At 38.4% G+C, this 20658-nt stretch overlaps 1 protein-coding gene across 6 annotated transcripts in view; it reads left to right on the top strand.

The window, feature by feature from the left end:
* Positions 1 to 20658, top strand: part of ARAP2 (ArfGAP with RhoGAP domain, ankyrin repeat and PH domain 2) — a 355345-nt gene that overhangs the window by 83290 nt on the left and 251397 nt on the right. For all 6 annotated transcript variants that reach the window (XR_008687007.2, XM_055434098.2, XM_055434096.2 and 3 more), the window contains exons 12-17: positions 1903 to 1988; positions 2742 to 2924; positions 5890 to 6064; positions 6536 to 6670; positions 14976 to 15120; positions 19937 to 20039. Coding sequence is in view for 5 of the 6 variants with exons in the window: in XM_055434098.2 (XP_055290073.2) it covers positions 1903 to 1988; positions 2742 to 2924; positions 5890 to 6064; positions 6536 to 6670; positions 14976 to 15120; positions 19937 to 20039 (827 nt within the window). In the remaining variant the exon portion in view is untranslated. The remainder of the gene's footprint in view (positions 1 to 1902; positions 1989 to 2741; positions 2925 to 5889; positions 6065 to 6535; positions 6671 to 14975; positions 15121 to 19936; positions 20040 to 20658) is intronic.

The raw sequence follows: 20658 nt of genomic DNA, 5'->3' as shown, positions 1-20658 counted from the left end.
AAGTCTTTTTCACTCTCCTCTTTCACCTTCATCAAGAAGCTCTTTAGTTCCTCTTCACGTTCTGCCACTAGGGTGGTGTTATCTGCATATCTGAGGTTACTGATATTTCTCCTGGCAATCTTGATTTTACCTTGAGCTTCATCCAGCCTGGCATTTCACATGATGTACTCTGCATATAAGTTAAATAAGCAGGGTGACAATATGCAGCCTTGACATACTCCTTTCCCAATTTGGAACCAGTTCATTGTTCCATGTCCGGTTCTAACTGTTGCTGCTTGACCTGCATACAGGTTTCTCAGAAGGCAGGTAATGTGGTCTGGTATTCCCTTCTCTTGAAGAATTTTCCGCAGTTTGTTGTGATTGACTCAGTCGAAGGCTTTAGTGTATTCATTGAAGCAGAAGTACAGGTTTTTGTGGAATTCCCTTGCTTTCTTTATGATTCAGTGAATATTCATAGTTTGAGCTCTGGCTCCTCTGCCTTTTCTGAATCCAACTTGTATATCTGGAAGTTCTTGGTTTATTTATTGCTGAAGCCTGCTGCTGCTGCTGCTGCTAAGTCACTTCAGTCGTGTCCGACTCTGTGTGACCCCATAGACGGAAGCCCACCAGGCTCCCCCATCCCTGGGATTCTCCAGGCAAGAACACTGGAGTGGGTTGCCATTTCCTTCTCCAATGTGTGAAAGTGAAAAGTGAAAGTGAAGTCGCTCAGTAGTGTCCGACCCTCAGCGACCCCACGGACTGCAGCCTACCAGGCTCCTCCATCCATGGGATTTTCTAGGCAAGAGTACTGGAGTGGCTTGCCATAGCTTGAAGGATTTTGAGCATAACCTTGCTAGCATGTGAAATGAACACAACTGTGCTGTAGTTTGAATATTCTTTGGCACTGCCCTTCTTTGAGATTGGATTGAAATCTGACTTTTCCAGTCATGTGGCCACTACTGATTTTCTGGAATAGTGAGTGCAGCACTTTAACAGCATCATCTTTTAGGATTTTAAGTGCTAAGCTGAAATTCAGTCGCCTCCAATAGCTTTGTTCCTAGTAATTCTTCCTAAGGCCCACTTGACTTTACACTCAAGGATGTCTGGCTCTAGGTGAGTGACGATACCATCGTGGTTATTAAGACCTTTTTTTTTTTGTATGTAGCTCTTCTGTGTATTCTTGCCACCTCTTCTTAATCTCTCTGCTTTCTGTTAGATCCTTACTGTTTCTGTCTTTTATTGTGCCCATTCTTTCATGAAATGTTCCCTTCATGTCTCCAGTTTTCTTGAGATTTGTAGTCTTTCACATTTTGTTGTTTTCCTCTATTTCTTTGTATTGTTCATTTAAGGCTTTCTACCTATCTCCCCTTTTTATTCTCTGGAACTCTGCATTCAGTGGGGTATATCTTTCTGTTTCTTCCTTGCCTTTAGCTTCTATTCTTTTCTCTGCTATTGTAAAGCCTCCTTAGGAAACCACTTGGCCTTCTTGCACTTCTTCTTCTTTGGCAGATTTTGATCGTTGGCTCCTGTACAGTGTTACGAACCTCAATCTATAATTCTTCAGGTACTCTGTCTATCAGATCTAATCCCTTGAATCTGTTCCTTACCTCCACTGTGTAATCATAAGGAATTTGATTTATACCTGAATGGTCTTGTGGTTTTCCCCATTTTCTTCAATTTAAGTCTGAATTTTGCAATAAGGAGTGGATGATCTGAGCCACAGTCAGTTCCAGATCTTGTTTTTGCTTCTCCATCTTTGGTTGCAAAGAATATAATCAATCTGATTTTGGTGTTGACCATCAGGTGATGTCCATGTGTTTTAATGTTAATACAGATTGCCATGTATATATACATATGTACTTTTTTATGGTAAAATACATGTACATAGAAATTCAAAGAGAATTACAATTTTTTGGTCTACAGGGCAACATAGATCTTTAGGACCAAAAGATTCCAAGGTTAGAAGTCTGAAAATGGATGCCAGCATTTGGAGCAATGAACTCATTGAGGTGAGTCTGACTTGACTGTGGTGTGATCAGCCAGAATCTGGGAGGAAATGTGCAGTTGGTGGCGGGGTGAGGTTACTTTAGGATTTCTCTGATCAAGGTCTCAGCACAGTATAAAAAATGGCTTATCGCCTATTGTAGAGTGGTAATTTTCTACCTTAACTTTCAGAATGCTTCCTAAATAAGGTGGTTATTTTAAAAATAAAAAATGCAAGGAGCTTTAATGGTAGTAACTACTTTAAAAGACTTGGCAGCTCTTTTTAAAGCCAGAATTTACTTTCTTTTTAACCCAGCATGGATAAAATATCAGAACGGTGAATGAAAACATTTGGCAAAATTGACTGTTCTTTATCTCGGCCATACTCTGTCATTAACTGCGATCTTGTCTAACTTGCTGTCTCCCACATCTGTTCTGTGCTCGAGTGTCGGTAACACTCAACCATAGTAGCCCACCTACTCAGCCATTTTAAATGAACCTGTCTCAATGTGAGCTGGCTTCAAAAAAGTAATAATGCTTTTGCTGCCATTTGTGTTGCTTGCAGTTTCTTTTCTAGCTAATCTTTTACCATTATTAACAGCAGCTAGGCTGTTTAAATAGAAATATTGTCTGCTTTCACACTCCATCTTCCAGAAAAAAATTGGGTCTTTTTTGTATTTTTGCACATTTTACACTAAGCTGTGCTTTAATTTGTCATGTGGTTCAGTTTTCTGCAGATTCAAATATATTGTTTGAATTGTTATTCTTTGATAATGCAGCTTTTTATTGTCATTGGAAACAAAAGAGCTAATGACTTTTGGGCTGGTAATCTTCAAAAAGATGAAGAATTACACATGGACTCTTCAGTAGAAAAGAGAAAAAATTTTATCACTCAAAAGTACAAAGAAGGAAGATTCAGAAAAACCCTTTTGGCGTCTCTTACCAAGGAAGAATTAAATAAGGTAACCAATGAAATGTAACAAAAGACATGGATGTTAAGGTCTATTTAAGTGTGTGCCAAGGGTTTTGAAAAAAAGTTTAAAAAAATATTTTGCTGTTTCATAAAATTATTGTTTAAATTTATTGCCTTTTGTAACATTGCGCCTTAGATCTTTTCCCTTCATTTCACTTGAGGATTCGTTATCAAGTAAACTTTTCCTCCCTCACTGAAGTTTCTATCTGATGTACACCCACCCCAATTAAAACTTGAACAACTTTCCCCATATTAGGGACTGAACATAACTTCAGCTAGTATGCTGCTGACTTGGTGTCAGCAAAATGAAACTTCATTTACTCAGTTTATTGTTTCAAACAGTAGTTTGTTTAGTGCCATTGATTGCAGGTGTCCTCTGCCTTTGACTCAGTGATTCTAGGTCTTCTTGTGACCATTCTATATTGCTCTTTTAGCAAAGAATTTGTTTAACATCTTGCCCTCCTTTTTTAAAACAAATCAACTGCTTCAGTTTCCTGTGTGTCAGAAGGTTCTTCTACGTTTAGATATTTAAAACATATGCTTTTATTGCCCAGAGGATGCTTTCCTGGTTCTTGGTTCTTTAGAATGCATTCAGTCTCAGTGCTTATTGGATAAGCATCCCCAAGTAAACAGCATTATGATGAAAATTTTGGAAAATGAAGACCTTTTCAAATCTTCTCTAGAAATTATAAGATTTATACAGTTGTTTTATATTTCTCTTCTATTGGTTTCAGTTCAGTTCAGTCGCTCAGTCGTGTCCAACTCTGTGATCCCATGAATCACAGCACGCCAGGCCTCCCTGTCCATCACCAACCCCTGGAGTTCACTCAAACTCGCCTCCATCGAGTTGGTGATGCCATCCAGCCATCTTATTCTCTGTTGTCTCCTTCTCCTCCTGCCCCCAATCCCTCCCAGCATCAGAGTCTTTTCCAGTGAGTCAGCTCTTCTCATGAGGTGGCCAAAGTACTGGAGCTTCAGCTTCAGCATCAGTCCTTCCAGTGAACACCCAGGATTGATCTCCTTTAGAATGGACTGGTTGGATCTCCTTGCAGTCCAAGGGACTCTCAAGAGTCTTCTCCAGCACCACAGTTCAAAAGCATCAATTCTTTGGCGCTCAGCTTTCTTCACAGTCCAACTCTCACATTCAAATATGACCACTGGAAAAACCATAGGCTTGACTAGATGGACCTTTGTTGGCAAAGTAATGTCTCTGCTTTTTAATATGCTATCTAGGTTGGTCATAACTTTCCTTCCAAGGAGTAAGCGTCTTTTAATTTCATGGCTGCAATCAGCATCGTCAGTTATTTTTGGAGCCCCAAAAAATAAAGTCTGACATTGTTTCCACTGTTTCCCCATCTATTGGTTTAGTTACCATAAATTAGGTTCTTGCTTCTTTATACATCTTTGGTATTAGTAAAGTGAGGCCACCAATTGATTTTGAAGCAATGATGTACAATAAATGCAAGATGCAGAATCTATACTTAAGGTAGGGGAGAGTCAGAGAGATGGGACAGAGGTAGGCAGTCATATATAGGTTATTACTAAGTCATTTAGTTTTGTTTAGGGTTATATTTTCATGGATGCTAATTTCTATGAAAATAACTGACCATTTATACTAGACATGCATGGAATAATGATAACAGGGCATAACCAAGGGTTATAATTAATCTAGTTCTATGCACCGGAGGCCCATAAAAAATAAGTACATAAATAATAAGTTGTGGATTTGGGGAAGTAACTGGCAAGATTGGAGAACTAAGGCATATTTTCCCCCCAATGGATTATCTCTTTTTGATAATGACAGGAATCTTGTTAAAGGGTAAATACTGATGACCCCAAAGGAGATTTTTTTCTGCCACACCATATAGATACCCTGAGCTAAGATATTAGATAAGCTTGACTTTAATTACTAGCTGTTTCTTTCTTCTTCAAGATATGTAGGGATATCTGTCTGTTAGGATTTACTACCACATTGGGCTTCTTAAAAATGGTACTCTTAACATCAGTGAATAATTTTTAAAAATTACTTTATTGAGGAGATACTGCTTAAAAATTGTTGGCTCTGTCAATGTCCTCATTGGAAAACTGTATATTTAGGTCCTCTACCCATTTTTTAAATTGGATTGTCTCTTTCTAATTGAGTTGATGTGTTATTTGTATGTTTTGGTTGCTATCCCTTATGCAGTATATTGTTTGAATATATTTTCCCTTATGCTGTGGGTTAACTTTTCATTTTGTTGATTTTTTTGCTATGCAGAAGCTTTTTAGTTTGCTATATTTCCACTTAATTGATTTTTACTTTTGATACTTGTGCTTTTGATATCATATCCAAAAAATGATTGCCAAGACTGATGTTTTCCCTGGTGACTCAGCAGTGAAGAATCCACCACAAAACAAGTGCTGCAGGAGATGTGGGTTTGATGCCTGGGTTGGGAAGATTCCCTGGAGAAAGGCATGGCGACCCACTCCAGTATTCTTGCCTGGTAAATCCCATGGACAGAGGAGCCTGGTGGGCTTCAGTCCATAGGGTTGCAGAGTTGGACACAATTGAAGCGACTTAGCATGCATGCAGAAACATTCATGCAAACAAAATATTTAGTGGATACTTCATTATTGCATTTGAAGTATTTTGACATTTCTGAGCATTGCCATTATCATAATATGTAAAATACAGAAAATATCTTCCATGGCAGATATAATGAATTTGAAGATTTGGAACATCACCGCAATAAAACAATGAATAGACATTTGGTGATCTTCTGTTGAAATTTAAATTCATGTAAACCAGGCCTTTGTTACCTGTTGGTTAGTTCAGGGCGTAATAATTATTAGATATCTTTGTTAAAAAGAAATGCAAACTTCATCTCATAAATGAATTGGCAGACTTTCTTGCATTTTAATTGCTAGAATTCTATCTTCTTCACTTAGAAGTTGTATTTTCTTTTATTGACCAGGCTCTGTGTGCTGCTGTGGTGAAGCCAGATGTTCTGGAAACAATGGCTTTGCTGTTCAGTGGAGCAGACGTCATGTGTGCAACAGGTGATCCTGAGCACAGCACCCCCTATCTGCTGGCCAAGAAGGCAGGGCAGAGTCTGCAGATGGAATTTCTCTACCATAATAAATTCTCAGGTTAGTCCCTCTCATGTCTTCATTAGCCTGGTCTCTCCTGATAGATCCTTAAAAGGACTGCAGTGCAAATCTGTAAATTTCTCAAATCAGAAACACCATTAGAATGAAAAGAAAATATAATTGTCAGAAAGACAGAAGATGCTTATTAAGACCCATGTTTAATTTCCTTTCAATGAAAAGTTTAGGAAGTCAGTCTTTTATTTGTCTTTAATCATCTAAATGGAAGATTAAAATAGTTAATCCCATGTAATCATTTTCACTAAAATTAAATCCAGTTTTCATGTATGAATAATAAACACAACCAAAGTGCTTATTTGCAGATTTTATGCAAAGCAAAATAAATGTTTCTGTATCTTTATTCTGCAGTATATTTGAAGTAGTTTTTCTTCTACCTCAGAACTCACCAACATATTCATAAGCCAAGGGAAAATTGTTTACATTTCAGATGTGGTATTTTTGTAATTTTTCTAGATTTCCCTCAACATGACATATATTCTGAAGGTGGATTAAATCAAGAGTCCTCCCAGTCTACGTTCCTTTGTGACTTTTTGTATCAGGCTCCTGCTGGTGCTTCTAAACTCTCTTCAGAAAAAAAACTGCTTGAAGGTATCTTTTCTGCTCCTTTTAGATTTTGTCATCTGATAAAATTTTATTTCATTATCAAAACAATTAGGTTTAAGTTTTGATATTTTTCCCCTTGAGATGTTAGATTTGATCTTGCAGTAGAGAAATATTTATTTTTTGAGGATTTATAAATGCTTCCAGGCACAGATATTATTTCATGCACTGCAGCAAAGATTTACTACTGGTTCAGAATGCTGAGAGAATTCTCAGCAGAATTCTCTGACAGCTACCTCAGAGACTACCAATTCTGCTTCAGGATTTAAGAGTTATTCCAAAGAAATGTGAAACTCAGCCCCTTCCCTTCGGGATAGACCCCCCAGCTGGGGAGATAATATAGATAAATGTCAACATGTAGGAAGAGTGGACAAGTCTTTGGTTTATATTCTGTCAGCATACTAAGTGGTCTCAAGTAGTTGAGTTTTTTCTCTTTGTAATTGTGTGTGTCTGTGTAAGTAAAATAAAACTTAAGCATGGTTTCCAAAACATTATACGAATTAATTGATTTAACAACCTGTTGTATGTTTGTGGCATTGATCTTAGCAGAATCATAGTAGGTATTTATCCATTTCACTCCTTGTGTTGGGCATGTGCTGGGCATTAGGAAAATAAAAATGAGTAAGACACAGGCTAATGTTATATACATTCAAACTAATATTAGGACTGTAGTCAGGAAAAATATAATGCGCTCTGTCTTAACTAGAACAGAAAGAATTAGAGATTCAGTTTTCCGGCCAATTGATGGTGGACTTCAGAGACTTGGAGGACAGGTATTAATTCCCTAGTGGTAAAATGCAACCATATTATTTGATCAGAGGACGAATAGGATGAAAAACTCACTTTAGAGTGTTAATCCTGATCTTCATACATTTGAAGTGATTATTTCAATTAAAGGCTTTATTTGTCCAGAAAAAGAAAATTATAACCTTTAGCAGAATTATACTGGGAAGGAAATGGCAACCCACTCCAGTGTTCTTGCCTGGAGAATCCCAGGGACGTGGGAGCCTGGTGGGCTTCCGTCTATGGGGTCACAGAGAGTCGGACACGACTGAAGTGACTTAGCAGCAGCAAACTATACTTTATTAGATTTTTGGCCTTTCCTACTGGCTCAGTAGTAAATAATCTGCCTACCAATGTAGGAGACATGGGTTCAATCCCTGGGTTTGAAAGATCCGCTGGAGAAGGAAATGGCAACCCACTCCATTTTTCTTGCCTGGCAAATCCCATGGATGGAGGACTCTGGCCAGCAGTCCATGGGGTCACCAAGATTCATACAGAACTTAGTAACTAAACAACAACCAAAACCTGTAAACAGTAGCTCGCCTTTAGTGAGCATGTATTATGTGTAAGGCATTGCTTTAGGCTTTTTCTGTATGTTCATTGTAATTCTCATAAAAGCTCTGCAAGATAGTTGATATGCTGGTTTCACATGAACAGTGGAGGAACTCAGCATGAAGCAGAGTTTTACATTTGATTTGTGTTATAATTGTTACTATATGACTTTGACTTTGGTCAGTGTGATGACGAGGTGACACTAGATGGCAGAGCATCTTTATTCTTTGAGTTTAGTGTTTTTTTTGTTCTTTCAGCAAATTTATTTTCAGATCTTACTTTTCTCAATGTAACCAATATTAAATGATGAATTTTAGAGATTTTCTCATCTTCCCATTGCTCCTTATCAGTATTTAATACTTAATATAGTTGAAAGTTGAGTGATCAAGAGGGAAGAAGTACCAGAACAATCTGTGAAATGATGATAGCAATTATTAAAATAATTGAATAACAGGGCAATTAATGTACTTGTTAAGAAGTGTACAAGTTTTCTAGAATTTTTCTTCTAAATTGCAGAATATATTAATCTACCCTTCTAACCACTTATACAAGATGAAATAGGAAGGAAATCTGAAATATGAGCTTTTCTTCCTAAAGCTTCTTAATATATCATAAGTATTCTGCAGGCTAAAAATAAGCTTTTAGTTATGTTTTGACAATTCTGGTTATAATATTTATAAATGTATCAATTCATTTTACTGTTTTCTTGAAATATATTGCTTTTCTTAATCACTTGAGAACTGAATTGATGTTTCAAATTTGTAACTACATCATTTTTCCTTTTATAAAAGATAAGTTAACTATGGATTTTGTTGTTGTTGAAATTTATTTCAAAAAACAGAAACCAGTGCATTCTCCATATTCGTAATTTAATTAGGGATGTTTTCTCATTTTGGAACATTCTGTTTTAAGTGATATATACTTTGACTATGGAGCACACAGAAATGATTTCATTGGAAAACAATCTAATAATCTAACAGCAAGGTATTCTTTGATAGTCTTCATTTCTTCCATCCCATATATCAGCAAGGTCTGTCATTTTAACTCGGATAGACCATGAATCAGTTGGCTGCTCTCCATCTTCACTAGCATCATCTGAACCCCAGTCACCGTCTTGTCCTGCCTGGGCTGTAATACCCTCTTCCCTAGCCCATATCTGTTTACTGGTTAATATCTTCCCTGGCTTCCCTCCAAACCATTCCCCCAAACAGACATAGTGATTGTTGAAAATGTACATCAGATAATGCATTTCCATCGTTCAAGTACATTTAGTGGCTTCCCATTGCAGGATATAACCCTTTTCCTTATCTGACCTAAAAGACCTTCTCGTGCTTTCCCTCTTCATCTTATGTCCTTCCTTCCTATCCTGCCTGCCTGGCCACACTGGTTTCCTGGCTGTTCCTGCAACATGCCCCCTCCGGACCTTTGCAGTTGCTGTTCACGTTGCAGGGATCACACTTTCCTCAGCCTGACAGCTTCTCTAGGGTATCAGTTCAGGGCCATCTGGTCGGAGAGACCTCTGTGGCAGCCACCTAAAGTGTGGGCCCACTGCTGGCGGCTTTCTCTCATAGTGTGCTGCTTATTTCCGTGTGGCTCTCATTGCATGAACTGGATCCTTGTGTGATTTGTTTCTCCCTCCTTCTGGAGTGAAAGCTCATTCAGGCATCAGCATTCTCTGGCTTATTCAGCATCATCAAATCTCTGGTGCCTAATACAGTGTCCACACATAACTAATCATGGGCAAATATTTGTTGAATAAATGGGCATTGCTCTAATCACATTACTGCCAGTGTAAAAGCACAGATGACTTTATATATACATAAAAAATTTTTATTGAAGTATAGTTTCTATATGGTATTGTATAAGTTTTATAGGTGTATGATATAGAAATTCACAGTTTTTAAAGATTAAACCCTATTTATAATTATTAGTTACTATTTTTTGACCTGCATATAAAAATATAAAAGTGCTGACACAAAACACATTTTGTGTGGGAAGAGCCTACTTAAAAACACAGAAAAAAACATTGAATTAACAAGAAACAGAGAGTTTTGGTGGGTTTTGGATTTTTTTTCTTTTTTCTCTTTCCATAAAGATTCTGCAACAGAGGTACTCCTGTTGAGCACCAGCGTTATGAAAAAATTGAATTATTTGGAAAGATTTACAGATTAAAGTGTGGTTGTCACCTTTGCCTCTGAACAGCAAGCATCTGGACTGCATCACTCCATCAGGACTTGTCAGGATGGCCACAGAGCAGACTGATTAAAAACAAAGAAAAAAGTCAAGGAATAAAATGCATGCAAGTCCTTCAGAGAGTTATAGAGGCTTCAGATTGTCAGTTCAGATTTTCAGGATTTGGAGTTCTTCTAGCCTCTGGTTATGAAGACTGATCTGTATTTTTCTTTTTCCCCCCAATTTAGTGTTCATGAAAGGAAAGATTGATAGCTCTTGTTAAACCTAAGTGTAGAGCTGAATAATAGCATCCTGATTTTGTTTTCTGTTTTCTCCCCTCAACTGTATTATTTCCCCTTGGTATCTTACCTTGATTTGTTGACAGTGTTTGAGTTTTAAAAAGAAAGCGGTTGATACGGTTTACTAGAAACTCTGTATTATCTGTTTATATTTAATTTTATGGGTTAGTATTGAGGAATTTTGAAGATCCTTTGTTCCATAAATGCCTAGCATGCATAGTTTAAAAATGTTTCTTCAAGGCTGAAACATTTATTTTAAATGAAAGGAGTCCTGGTGCATATTTCTATTTTCTGTGGATGCTGAATGCCATCAGTTTGGGTAATTCTTCATCAGGAAACAACTTTATGGTTTTAAAAAATAATAGTTTCACCTGAACTGTCTCTCATTTATTGTGCATATATGTATTTGAAGGCACGACCTCTGCTGTACCCTGGTACATTTAAACAATGGACATACATGCTTCAAGCATATATCAGGCACAGACAGGGAGGTTGTGAAGTATATAAAAGGGTACCTTCCCTATTTGACTGCTTGGGTTTTACTTCCAGCTCTGATGCTGAGTACTTATGTGACGTTGGTAAAGTCCATCAACCATCTTGTACCCATGAACAGGGTAACAGGAAAGGAGTACATAATCATAGAACTGACCTATCAGGGTTGTTCTGAGGATTCAATGAGTCAGTGCATAGAAGAAGTATAGAAGAACATATGGCACATACACATGCTGATAAGGGGATGAAGACAGGAGGAAGGGTACCAGAGATACACAGGCATCCATATACACAACTGCTTCTGGTTTCCAGTTAGCCTTTGAGATTAGGAATATCCTACTGGTGGTAAGCTAACAATCACATTAACCATACTCTGGTAACCATATCACTTCATAGGAATATTTCAGTAGGTCACTTCTGGAGTTCTTTATCTGTGCATGAGTAAATTGCACTAATGTTTTTCTGCCCTGATCTAAATGTCCAGTTTGAATAGAAGGAAAGAACAACCCCTCCAGCTAATCCAACCACCATAATAAACACAACCTCTTGTCTTATAAACACCTTGTGTCCTAAGAATTGTCCATTCTGTGGCCCAAATCTTGCTTCTGGTAGACATCTTCTGGTAACTGATTAAGCAGTAAAGCTTGTTCTGTAGCAGAGAGGATGTCCTGTCTGAATTAGCCCAAACAGACTGATGCCATCCAATGTAGTTGTCTTAGAACTTTCTGATTGCTTCCCAGATGAATAGAAATGTCAAATTTTCCTATCACAGCTTTGTTGTTATAAATCCTCAGAGGTAATATCTATGCCTGCTTTGTCTGACCTCTGGCCTCTTTTCACTTTTAAAAAAAATGAAGTTCATCAAGGATTATGGTGATGATGCTACAAGGTTAAATCTCAAGCCCATATTTCTAACTTAAAATGAGTTTGTACTCACCTTTTTCAAGAGGTCTGTCATTTGTTTCCCATTAGAATTAGCATAATTAGGTTCTGCATTTACATTTACTTTGTGGATCATGCATTTGACACTTGTTTAAGACCTTCCAATGTCTCTCACTTGTCTACTGAGAAAGGTCTAAACTCCGGAACACCTATCATGTAAGACTCCTGGGGCCTGGCCTCTGCCGTGAGCCTGCAGTCTTGTTTCCCAAGTCCTAATTTCATATGTAATCTCTTTCTTTGGCCAAATAGGTTTTTGACAGTTTCCCCTTCCCATGACTTTCCTCACACAGTTCTTTCTCAGAATTATGGAATGATTGGTAGCTCAGTGTGCATTTTTTTTACACCTTTCCCATATAAATGACTATTTCAAAAGCTGTAATTTGTGTGAAGTTTTTCCTTAATACTTCAGTCTGAGGGTAGCTTCCCTTTCAGAATGGGTCTGATTTCTGAAGGGCCCACCTCAGATGAGGATGCGAGAGACAGAATTCTCAGTTAAAGGACAGGCAGTTACCTCCCTATTGGAAGACCGGCTGATATTTTCGGCCCTTATTTTATTGAATCTCTTTCTGTATTTAATGTTGGTAATCATTCCTTTCTGAAATGCTCACCCCTTTTCTGTTTATAACTGTCTCTTATTTGTTTCACTGCCTTTGTGAACCCTTCTATATCCATCATTCCCTAAGTTCCCTAAGACTTTATCCTTGGTTACTGTGCATTTTCAACTACTACCTGTACTCTAAAGACTTTCTGGTTATTGAGGCTGTTCCTTGCCCTGAAGATTCAAATCCACAGGGTGATCTGCCTAATAGGTATTCCTACTTGAATTTCTAGGAGGTATCTTTCATTTAGTGCATATCCAAGGAAATTCAGATTACATGCACTAAAACCGTTGCTACTTTATTTTCTTTTAGGTAAAAATAGGCATTTCTGCCCACCTTGTAATCAAAGCTAAAAATGATTAATAACCAATAATCTCTCTTACTCCCTATGTCCCATCAATAAATGTTTTATCCCTTTAGACTACACAAGTGCATGTATGCATTTCTCTCTCCCCTCCTCCCTGCCTCTATTGTCCCCATCCTTTCCTGTCATCCCTATTCCCCTTCAGTTCAGTTCAGTTCAGTTGCTCAGTCGTGTCCGACTCTCCGCGACCCCATGAATCACAGCACGCCAGGCCTCCCTGTCCATCACCAACTCCCGGAGTACACTCAAACTCATGTCCACAGAGTCGGTGATGCCATTCAGCCATCTCATTCTCCGTCGTCCCCTTCTCCTCCCGCCCCCAACCTTTCCCAGCATCAGAGTCTTTTCCAGTGAGTCAACTCATCGCATGAGGTGGCCAAAGTATTGCAGTTTCAGCTTTAGCATCAGTCCCTCCAATGAACATCCAGGATTGATCTCCTTTAGAATGGACTGGTTGGATCTCCTTGCAACACCACAGTTCAAAAGCATCGATTCTTCGGCGATCAGCTTTCTTCACAGTCCAACTCTCACATCCATACATGACCACAGGAAAAACCATTGCCTTGACTAGACGGACCTTGGTTGGCAAAGTAATGTCTCTGCTTTTTAATACACTATCAAGGTTGGTCATAACTTTCCTTCCAAGGAGCAAGCGTCTTTTAATTTCATGGCTGCAATCAGCATCTGCAGTGATTTTGGAGCCCAAAAAAACAAAGTCTGACACTGTTTCCACTGTTTTTCCATCTATTTCCCATGAAGTGATGGGACCAGATGCCATGATCTTTGTTTTCTGAATGTTGAGCTTCAAGCCAACCTTTTCACTACCCACCCATTATCCTTACTATCCCTGCCTTGGATGGTCTTCATCTTTCACTTTTGACAGTGCCCCAACTGGGCTTCTGCCTTCAGCCTCACCTTCTCACATCCATGTTTCACAGAAAGCAAGTGTGTAAAATTTAAATCTGCAATTTCCTTCTGATGAAACCATTTCAGTGGCTTACCATCAACTCTAAAACCAAAGCTTAGCAAACTTTTCTGAAAAGGGCCAAGTAGTAAATGTTTCAAGCTCTGCGGGTCAGATGGTCTCTGCCCTTGTGGCAAGAAAGCAGCCCCAGGCAATCCACAAATGAATGGGTGTGGCCCTTTCTCAGTAAAACCTGAAGGCCATAGTGTGCTGAACTCTTAAAAGTTGAATTTCAAAACCTCTAAACAGGGCATTAGGGCTTCCCAGGTGGCTCAGTTGGTAAAGAATCTGCCTGCAATGCTGGAGCTGCTGCTGCTGCTAAGTCACTTCAGTCGTGTCGGACTCTGTGTGACCCCATAGACGGCAGCCCACCAGGCTCCACTGTCCCTGGGATTCTCCAGGCAACAACAGCACTGGAGTGGGTTGCCATTTCCTTCTCCAGTACATGAAAGTAAAAAGTGAAAGTGAAGTCATACAGTTTAGTCCGACTCTTCGCGACCCCATGGACTGCAGCCTACCAGGCTCCTCCATCCATGGGATTTTCCAGGCAAGAGTACTGGAGTGGGGTGCCATCGCCTTCTCCGGCAATGCTGGAGACCTGGTTTCAATCCCTGTGTAGGGAAGATCCCCTGGAGAAGGGAATGGCTACTTACTCCAGTATTCTTGCCTGGGAAATCCCATGAATAGAGGCGCCTGGCAGGCTGCAGTCCATGGGGTCGCAGAGTTGGATACAGCTGAACTACTATACTACTACTAAACAGGATGTTAAGGACATTTGTTTTTTGCACACCTACCTAACATCAGCCACAGTGATACTTTTTACCCTAGACATCAATCTGTACCATTTCAGCATTGTTCTGCAGTGATCTCTTTATCGATTTGCCTGTTTCTCTGATCATCAGTGTCAGTTATTTTTGTCTTGTACATCCCTGGCTACTAGGTTGTAAATTTTTTGAGAGCATTAAGTATGAAAGTTTTATATCCCATGCAGCAGTATCATGCTCTTTATACAAAATAGGAAACTAATTCATCCATTTATTTGAATCCAGTTATTTAAGACCATATGTTTTAAATTTTGATTTATGGTATAGCTCAATTTTTTATTTGTTTTGTTTTAAATTTCTAGAGACAAATAAAAAGTGGTGTATTCTGGAAGGAGGCTTCTTGAGTTACTATGAAAATGATAAGTCTACCACGCCTAATGGCACCATTAATATCAATGAAGTCATATGCCTGGCTGTGCACAAAGAAGACTTCTGTTTAAATACTGGGTAGGTCTATCACTAAACGAGTAGGAGCTGAAAGTATTTTTTGATATGTATCATACCAGCTAATAAGTGTTTTGTCATCAGTTCAATTCTTCAGTTGCTTCTTACAGAAGAGTTTGGTGGTTTCTTGAAGCCTACTCATTTTTCAGCTTCTAAAAGTCCCTTAGGGAATTCATTAAAAAGTGGGAAAATTAAAATATTTCATTAGGTAATATGAAACGCTGACATCTTCACATCAAATTTTAAGTAAGTTTACATCATTCCATTCTTGCACATGTAGTCCCATAAATTTTATGATTTTCTCACTGTTTAGTATAGTGATTTAATGACAAAATTTAGACTTTCATTAAATGTATCATGGTTAAAATAGATGACAAAAAAGTGCAGTAGTAATGTTCACAATAAAATAAATTATGCATATTGAATAGCAATTGAAATACTAAATTTCTTAGATCTATTTTGACATTTTTATGGTCTCAAAAAAATTTTAAAGAGTAGACATTGTTTTACATTATTTAACATATTTGACTCACAAATAATTTAGCAGGATTCTGTGAGGACTTTTGGATATTGACCCTCTAAGATCTTTGGTATGAAAGATCTTATCACATTTTGTTTCTTATCACATTTTGTAATTTTGGAAAAACTATAAATATTAAAATGTACAAATATCAGTTATAAAACTGATAAAGGAGCATAGTATTTTAATAAAAAATTTATATGAGAAAGGGAAGAGATTTGTAAAGCTATGTTATTTATATAAAATTATATTAAATAATGAAACATTTTACTGTTATCACATAGTGACCAGTACATGATAGTTGAATGAGTATTGTTTTCTAGTAAATCTAACTTTTTGTAAACAAAACTAGTTATGTGTTGCGTTGTTATTTTAATCTTAATAGTGCTTTTATTCTAAATGATTGAACAGTTTAATGTGGCTTAACATAAAAAAGAAAAAGACCCAGATGCTGGGAAAGACTGAAGGTGGGAGGAGAAGGGGACAACAGAGGATGAGATGGTTGGATGGCATCACCGACTCCATGAACATGACTTTGAGTAAACTCTGGGAGTTGGTGATGGACAGGGAGGCCTGGCGTGCTGCAATCCATCAGGTCTCAAAGAGTCAGACACAACTGAGCAGCTGACCTGAACTGAACTGATGGAATGTTAAATGTACTCTATGTATTAATTTGCTTAAAAAATTCAAATAATTACTATAAGTTTATGTCAGCATATAATCATATTCAAAAATAAAACATTCTTGATAGAATGTTACTGATACAAGTAGATGTGCAAATGAAAGCATTTAAAATGAGATGTGTTTAAAAAATAATTACTACAGCCAGATTCTTAATCACCTTCAATAGCGTATTATAGAATTTGAAATCGATAATACAGCAACTGAGGAGTCATACACGTTGAATTTTCGGAAGAGAGCTGATGGCTGGAGTATTAAAGAAGAGATTGGCGGAAGAAAGATATAATTACCGAGAGTATAGCTAAAGGAGCAAATAATTAAAAAGAAAAACAGTGAGTTGAGAGACTCTTAAGATTGAACTGGTAGCATTCAGTGTGTGACTGAATGAAATGCTGACATCAAAGGGAAGGATAAATTAAGATTCCAAGGTTTTGTTCTTGTTGGTGAAGCAGATGGTGATGCCCATAAACTGGAATGTGAAGGAGATAGCAATAGGTGTGGGGTGAGAAAGAGAAAAAAGGATGATCAGTTTAATTTAGGGTATTTTGAGTTTTCATTTTTAGGTAGTGGCAGCAATCCAAGTCTATGCCCTGACCAGTAACACTGAAGAAGCTGAAGTTGAATGGTTCTATGAAGACCCACAAGACCTTTTAGAACAAACACCCAAAAAAGATGCCCTTTTCATTATAGGGGACTGGAATGCAAAAGTAGGAAGTCAAGAAACACCTGGAGTAACAGGCAGATTTGGCCTTGGAGAACAGAATGAAGCGGGGAAAAGGCTAATAGAGTTTTGCCAAGAGAATGCACTGGTCATAACAAACACCCTCTTCCAACAACACAAGAGAAGACACTACACAAGAACATCAGCAGATGGTCAACACTGAAATCATATTGAATCTTTGCAGCCAAAGACGGAGAAGCTCTATGCAGTCAGCAAAAACAAGACTGGGAACTGATTGTGGCTCCTATCATGAACTCCTTATTGCCAAATTCAGACTTAAATTGAAGAAAGTGGGGAAAACCACTAGACCATGCAGGTATGACCTAAATCAAATCCCTTATGATTATACAGTGGAAGTGAGAGATAGATTTAAGGGACTAGATCTGATAGACAGAAGGCCTCATGAACTATGGACGGAGGTTCATGACGTTGTACAGGAGACAGGGATCAAGACCATCCCTGTGGAAAAGAAATGCAAAAAACCAAAATGGCTGTCTGAGGAGGCCTTACAAATAGCCATGAAAAGAAGAGAAGTGAAAAGCAAAGGAGAAAAGGAAAGAGATACCTATTTCAATGTGGAGTTCAAAAGAATAGTAAGGAGAGATAAGAAAGCCTTCCTCAGCAATCAGTGCAAAGAAATAGAGGAAAACAATAGAATGGGAAAGACTAAAGATCTCGTCAAGAAAATTAGAGATACCAAGGGAACATTTCATGCAAAGATGGGTTCAATAAAGGACAGAAATGATATGGACCTAACAGAAGCAGAAGATATTAAGAAGAGGTGGCAAGAATACACAGAAGAACAGTACAAAAAAAAATCTTCACGAACTAGATAATCATGATGGTGTGATCACTTTCCCAGAGCCAGACATCCTGGAATGTGAAGTTAATTGGGCCTTAGGAAGCATCAGTATGAACAAAGCTAGTGCAGGTGATGGAACTCCAGTTAAGCTATTTCAAATCCTGAAAGATGATGCTGTGAAAGTGCTGCACTCAATATGCCAGCACATTTGGAAAACTCAGCAGTGGCCACAGGACTGGAAAAAGTCAGTTTTCATTCCAATCCCAAAGAAAAGAAATGCCAAAGAATGTTCAAACTACTGCACAATTGTACTCATCTCACACGCTAGTAAAGTCATGCTCAAAATTCTCCAAGCCAGGCTTCAGCAATACGTGAACCATGTACTTCCAGATGTTCAAGCTGGATTTAGAAAAGGCAGAGGAACCATAGATCAAATTGCCAACATCCACTGGATCATCGAAAAAGCAAGAGAGTTCCAGAAATATTTCTGCTTTATTGACTATACCAAAGACTTTGACTGTGTGGCTCACAATAAACTGGAAAATTCTTCAAGAGATGGGAATACCAGACCACCTGACCTGCCTCTCGAGAAACCTGTATGCAGATCAGGAAGTAATAGTTAGAACTGGACATGGAACAACAGTCTGGTTCCAAATAGGAAAAGGAGTACGTCAAGGCTGTATATTGTCACCCTGCTTATTTAACTTAAATGCAGAGTACATCAGGAGGAACACTGGGCTGGAAGAAGCACAAGCTGGAATCATGATTGCTGGGAGAAATATCCATAACCTCAGATATGCAGATGACATCACCCTTATGGCAGAAAGTGAAGAGGAACTCAAAAGCCTCTTGATGAAAGTGAAAGAGGAGAGTGAAAAAGTTGGCTTAAAGCTCAACATTCAGAAAACAAAGATCAAGGCCTCCGGTCCATCACTTCATTGCAAATCGATGGGGAAACCGTGGCTGACTTTATTTTCTGGGGCTCCAAAATCACTGAAGATGGTGACTGCAGCCATGAAATTAAAAGACGGTTACTCCTTGGAAGGAACGTTATGACCAACCTAGACAGCATATTAAAAATCAGAGACCTGACTTTGTCAACAAAGGTCCGTCTAGTCAAGGCTATGGTTTTTCTAGTGGTCATGTATGGATGTGAGACTTGGACTATAAAGAAAGCTGAGTGTAGACGAATTGATGCTTTTGAACAGTGGTGTTGGAGAAGACTCTTGAGAGTCCCTTGGACTGCAAGGAGATCCAACCTGTCCATCCTAAAGGAAATCAATCCTGGGTGTTCATTGGAAGGATTGATGTTGAACCTGAAACTCCAATACATTGACCATCTGATGGGAAGTGCTGACTCATTTGAAAGGACCCTGATGCTGGGAAAGATTGAGGGCCAGATGAAAAGGGGACGACAGAGGATGAGATGTTTGGATGGCATCACTGACTCAATGGACATGAGTTTGGATAAACTCTGGGAGTTGGTGATGGACAGGGAGGCTTGGTGTGCTGCTGTTAATGCGGTCACAAAGAGTCGGAAATGACTGAGCGACCGAACTCAACTGAGCATATATACTTAGTGTGTTCCAAGAAATACTTGGAGCTATGGATGAGCAATGAAGGAAAAAGTCAAGATATGTGATATTACCCTATTTTTATCTATACTAAGGAGATGACATTTTGGCAAAAGATGAGATGATGGAGGCAAAATTTGTGAAGACGAGAAGAGAACTATTGAGAGAACTTTTGGGACGATGTTTGCTTTGAACAGGGGGTCAGAATAAATCAAGAAGGATTGATCTCAGAGGGAAGAGGAGACAGAAGAGAGCCCCCTGCCACATCAGGGCATTAGCAAAGTCATGCCATACATAGAATGGTTAGTCAGAAGAATATTCTTTTTGTCTGATCCAGTGTGTTCCATTTAATTCATTTGAATAAAGAACAAACCAGTAACAGAAAAATATGATAGGTAGGTGGTAGATAGATCTCACACTATTATTCAGTTTTCAAAAGGAATTTTAGACTTGATCCTTGTGTTTTTTTCTCATAAAAGCCACACATAACCAGCAGTACCTTTTTATTCTTATTCCTGTAGGCCCATCTTTACTTTTGAGATTTATTTACCCTCAGAACGTGCATTTTTATTTGGAGCTGAAACATCTCAAGTGCAAAGAAAATGGACAGAAGCCATAGCCAAGGTATTTATTTTTTGGTTAACTTCTATTAGAGTATAGTTGCTTTGGGCTTCCCAGGTAGTGCTAGTGGTAAAGAACCCACCTGCCAATGCAGAGTACATAAGAGACATGGGTTTGATCTCTGGTTGGAAAGATCCCCTGGAGGAGCACATAGGACCTACGCCAGTATTCTTGCCTGGAGAATCCCATTGACAGAGGAGCCTGGTGGGCTACAGTCCATGAGCTCACAGAGGTAGACACGAATAAAGTGACTTAGCACATATGCACACACATAGTTGCTTTACAGCGTTGTGTTCATTTCTACTATACAGCAAATTGAATCAGCCATACACATACATATATCCCCTCCCTTTTGGAATTCCCATTCAGGTCACAATGGTGCATTAAGTAGAGTTCCCTGTGTCACACAATATGTTCTCAGTTATTTTATATATAGTATCAGTGGTATATATTTGTCAATCTCCATCTTCTAATTACTCCTTCCACCCCTTTCCCCCTTGGTATCCATTTATTTGTTCTCTCTGTCTGACCAAGGTATTTAAATATTGTTTTATTACCTAAATCCAGAGAAGATTCTTTACCTTTGGAGGTTTATGAAATATTTTTTTAAAAGATTCCAGAA

Source organism: Moschus berezovskii, chromosome 5 (assembly GCF_049115385.1).
Source record: "Moschus berezovskii isolate FMDL1 chromosome 5, NW_MosBer_1.0, whole genome shotgun sequence".
Taxonomy (NCBI): Eukaryota; Metazoa; Chordata; class Mammalia; order Artiodactyla; family Moschidae; genus Moschus; species Moschus berezovskii.
The sequence above is the reverse complement of the archived record's forward strand: the minus strand, read 5'-3'. Positions and strand labels throughout refer to the sequence as shown.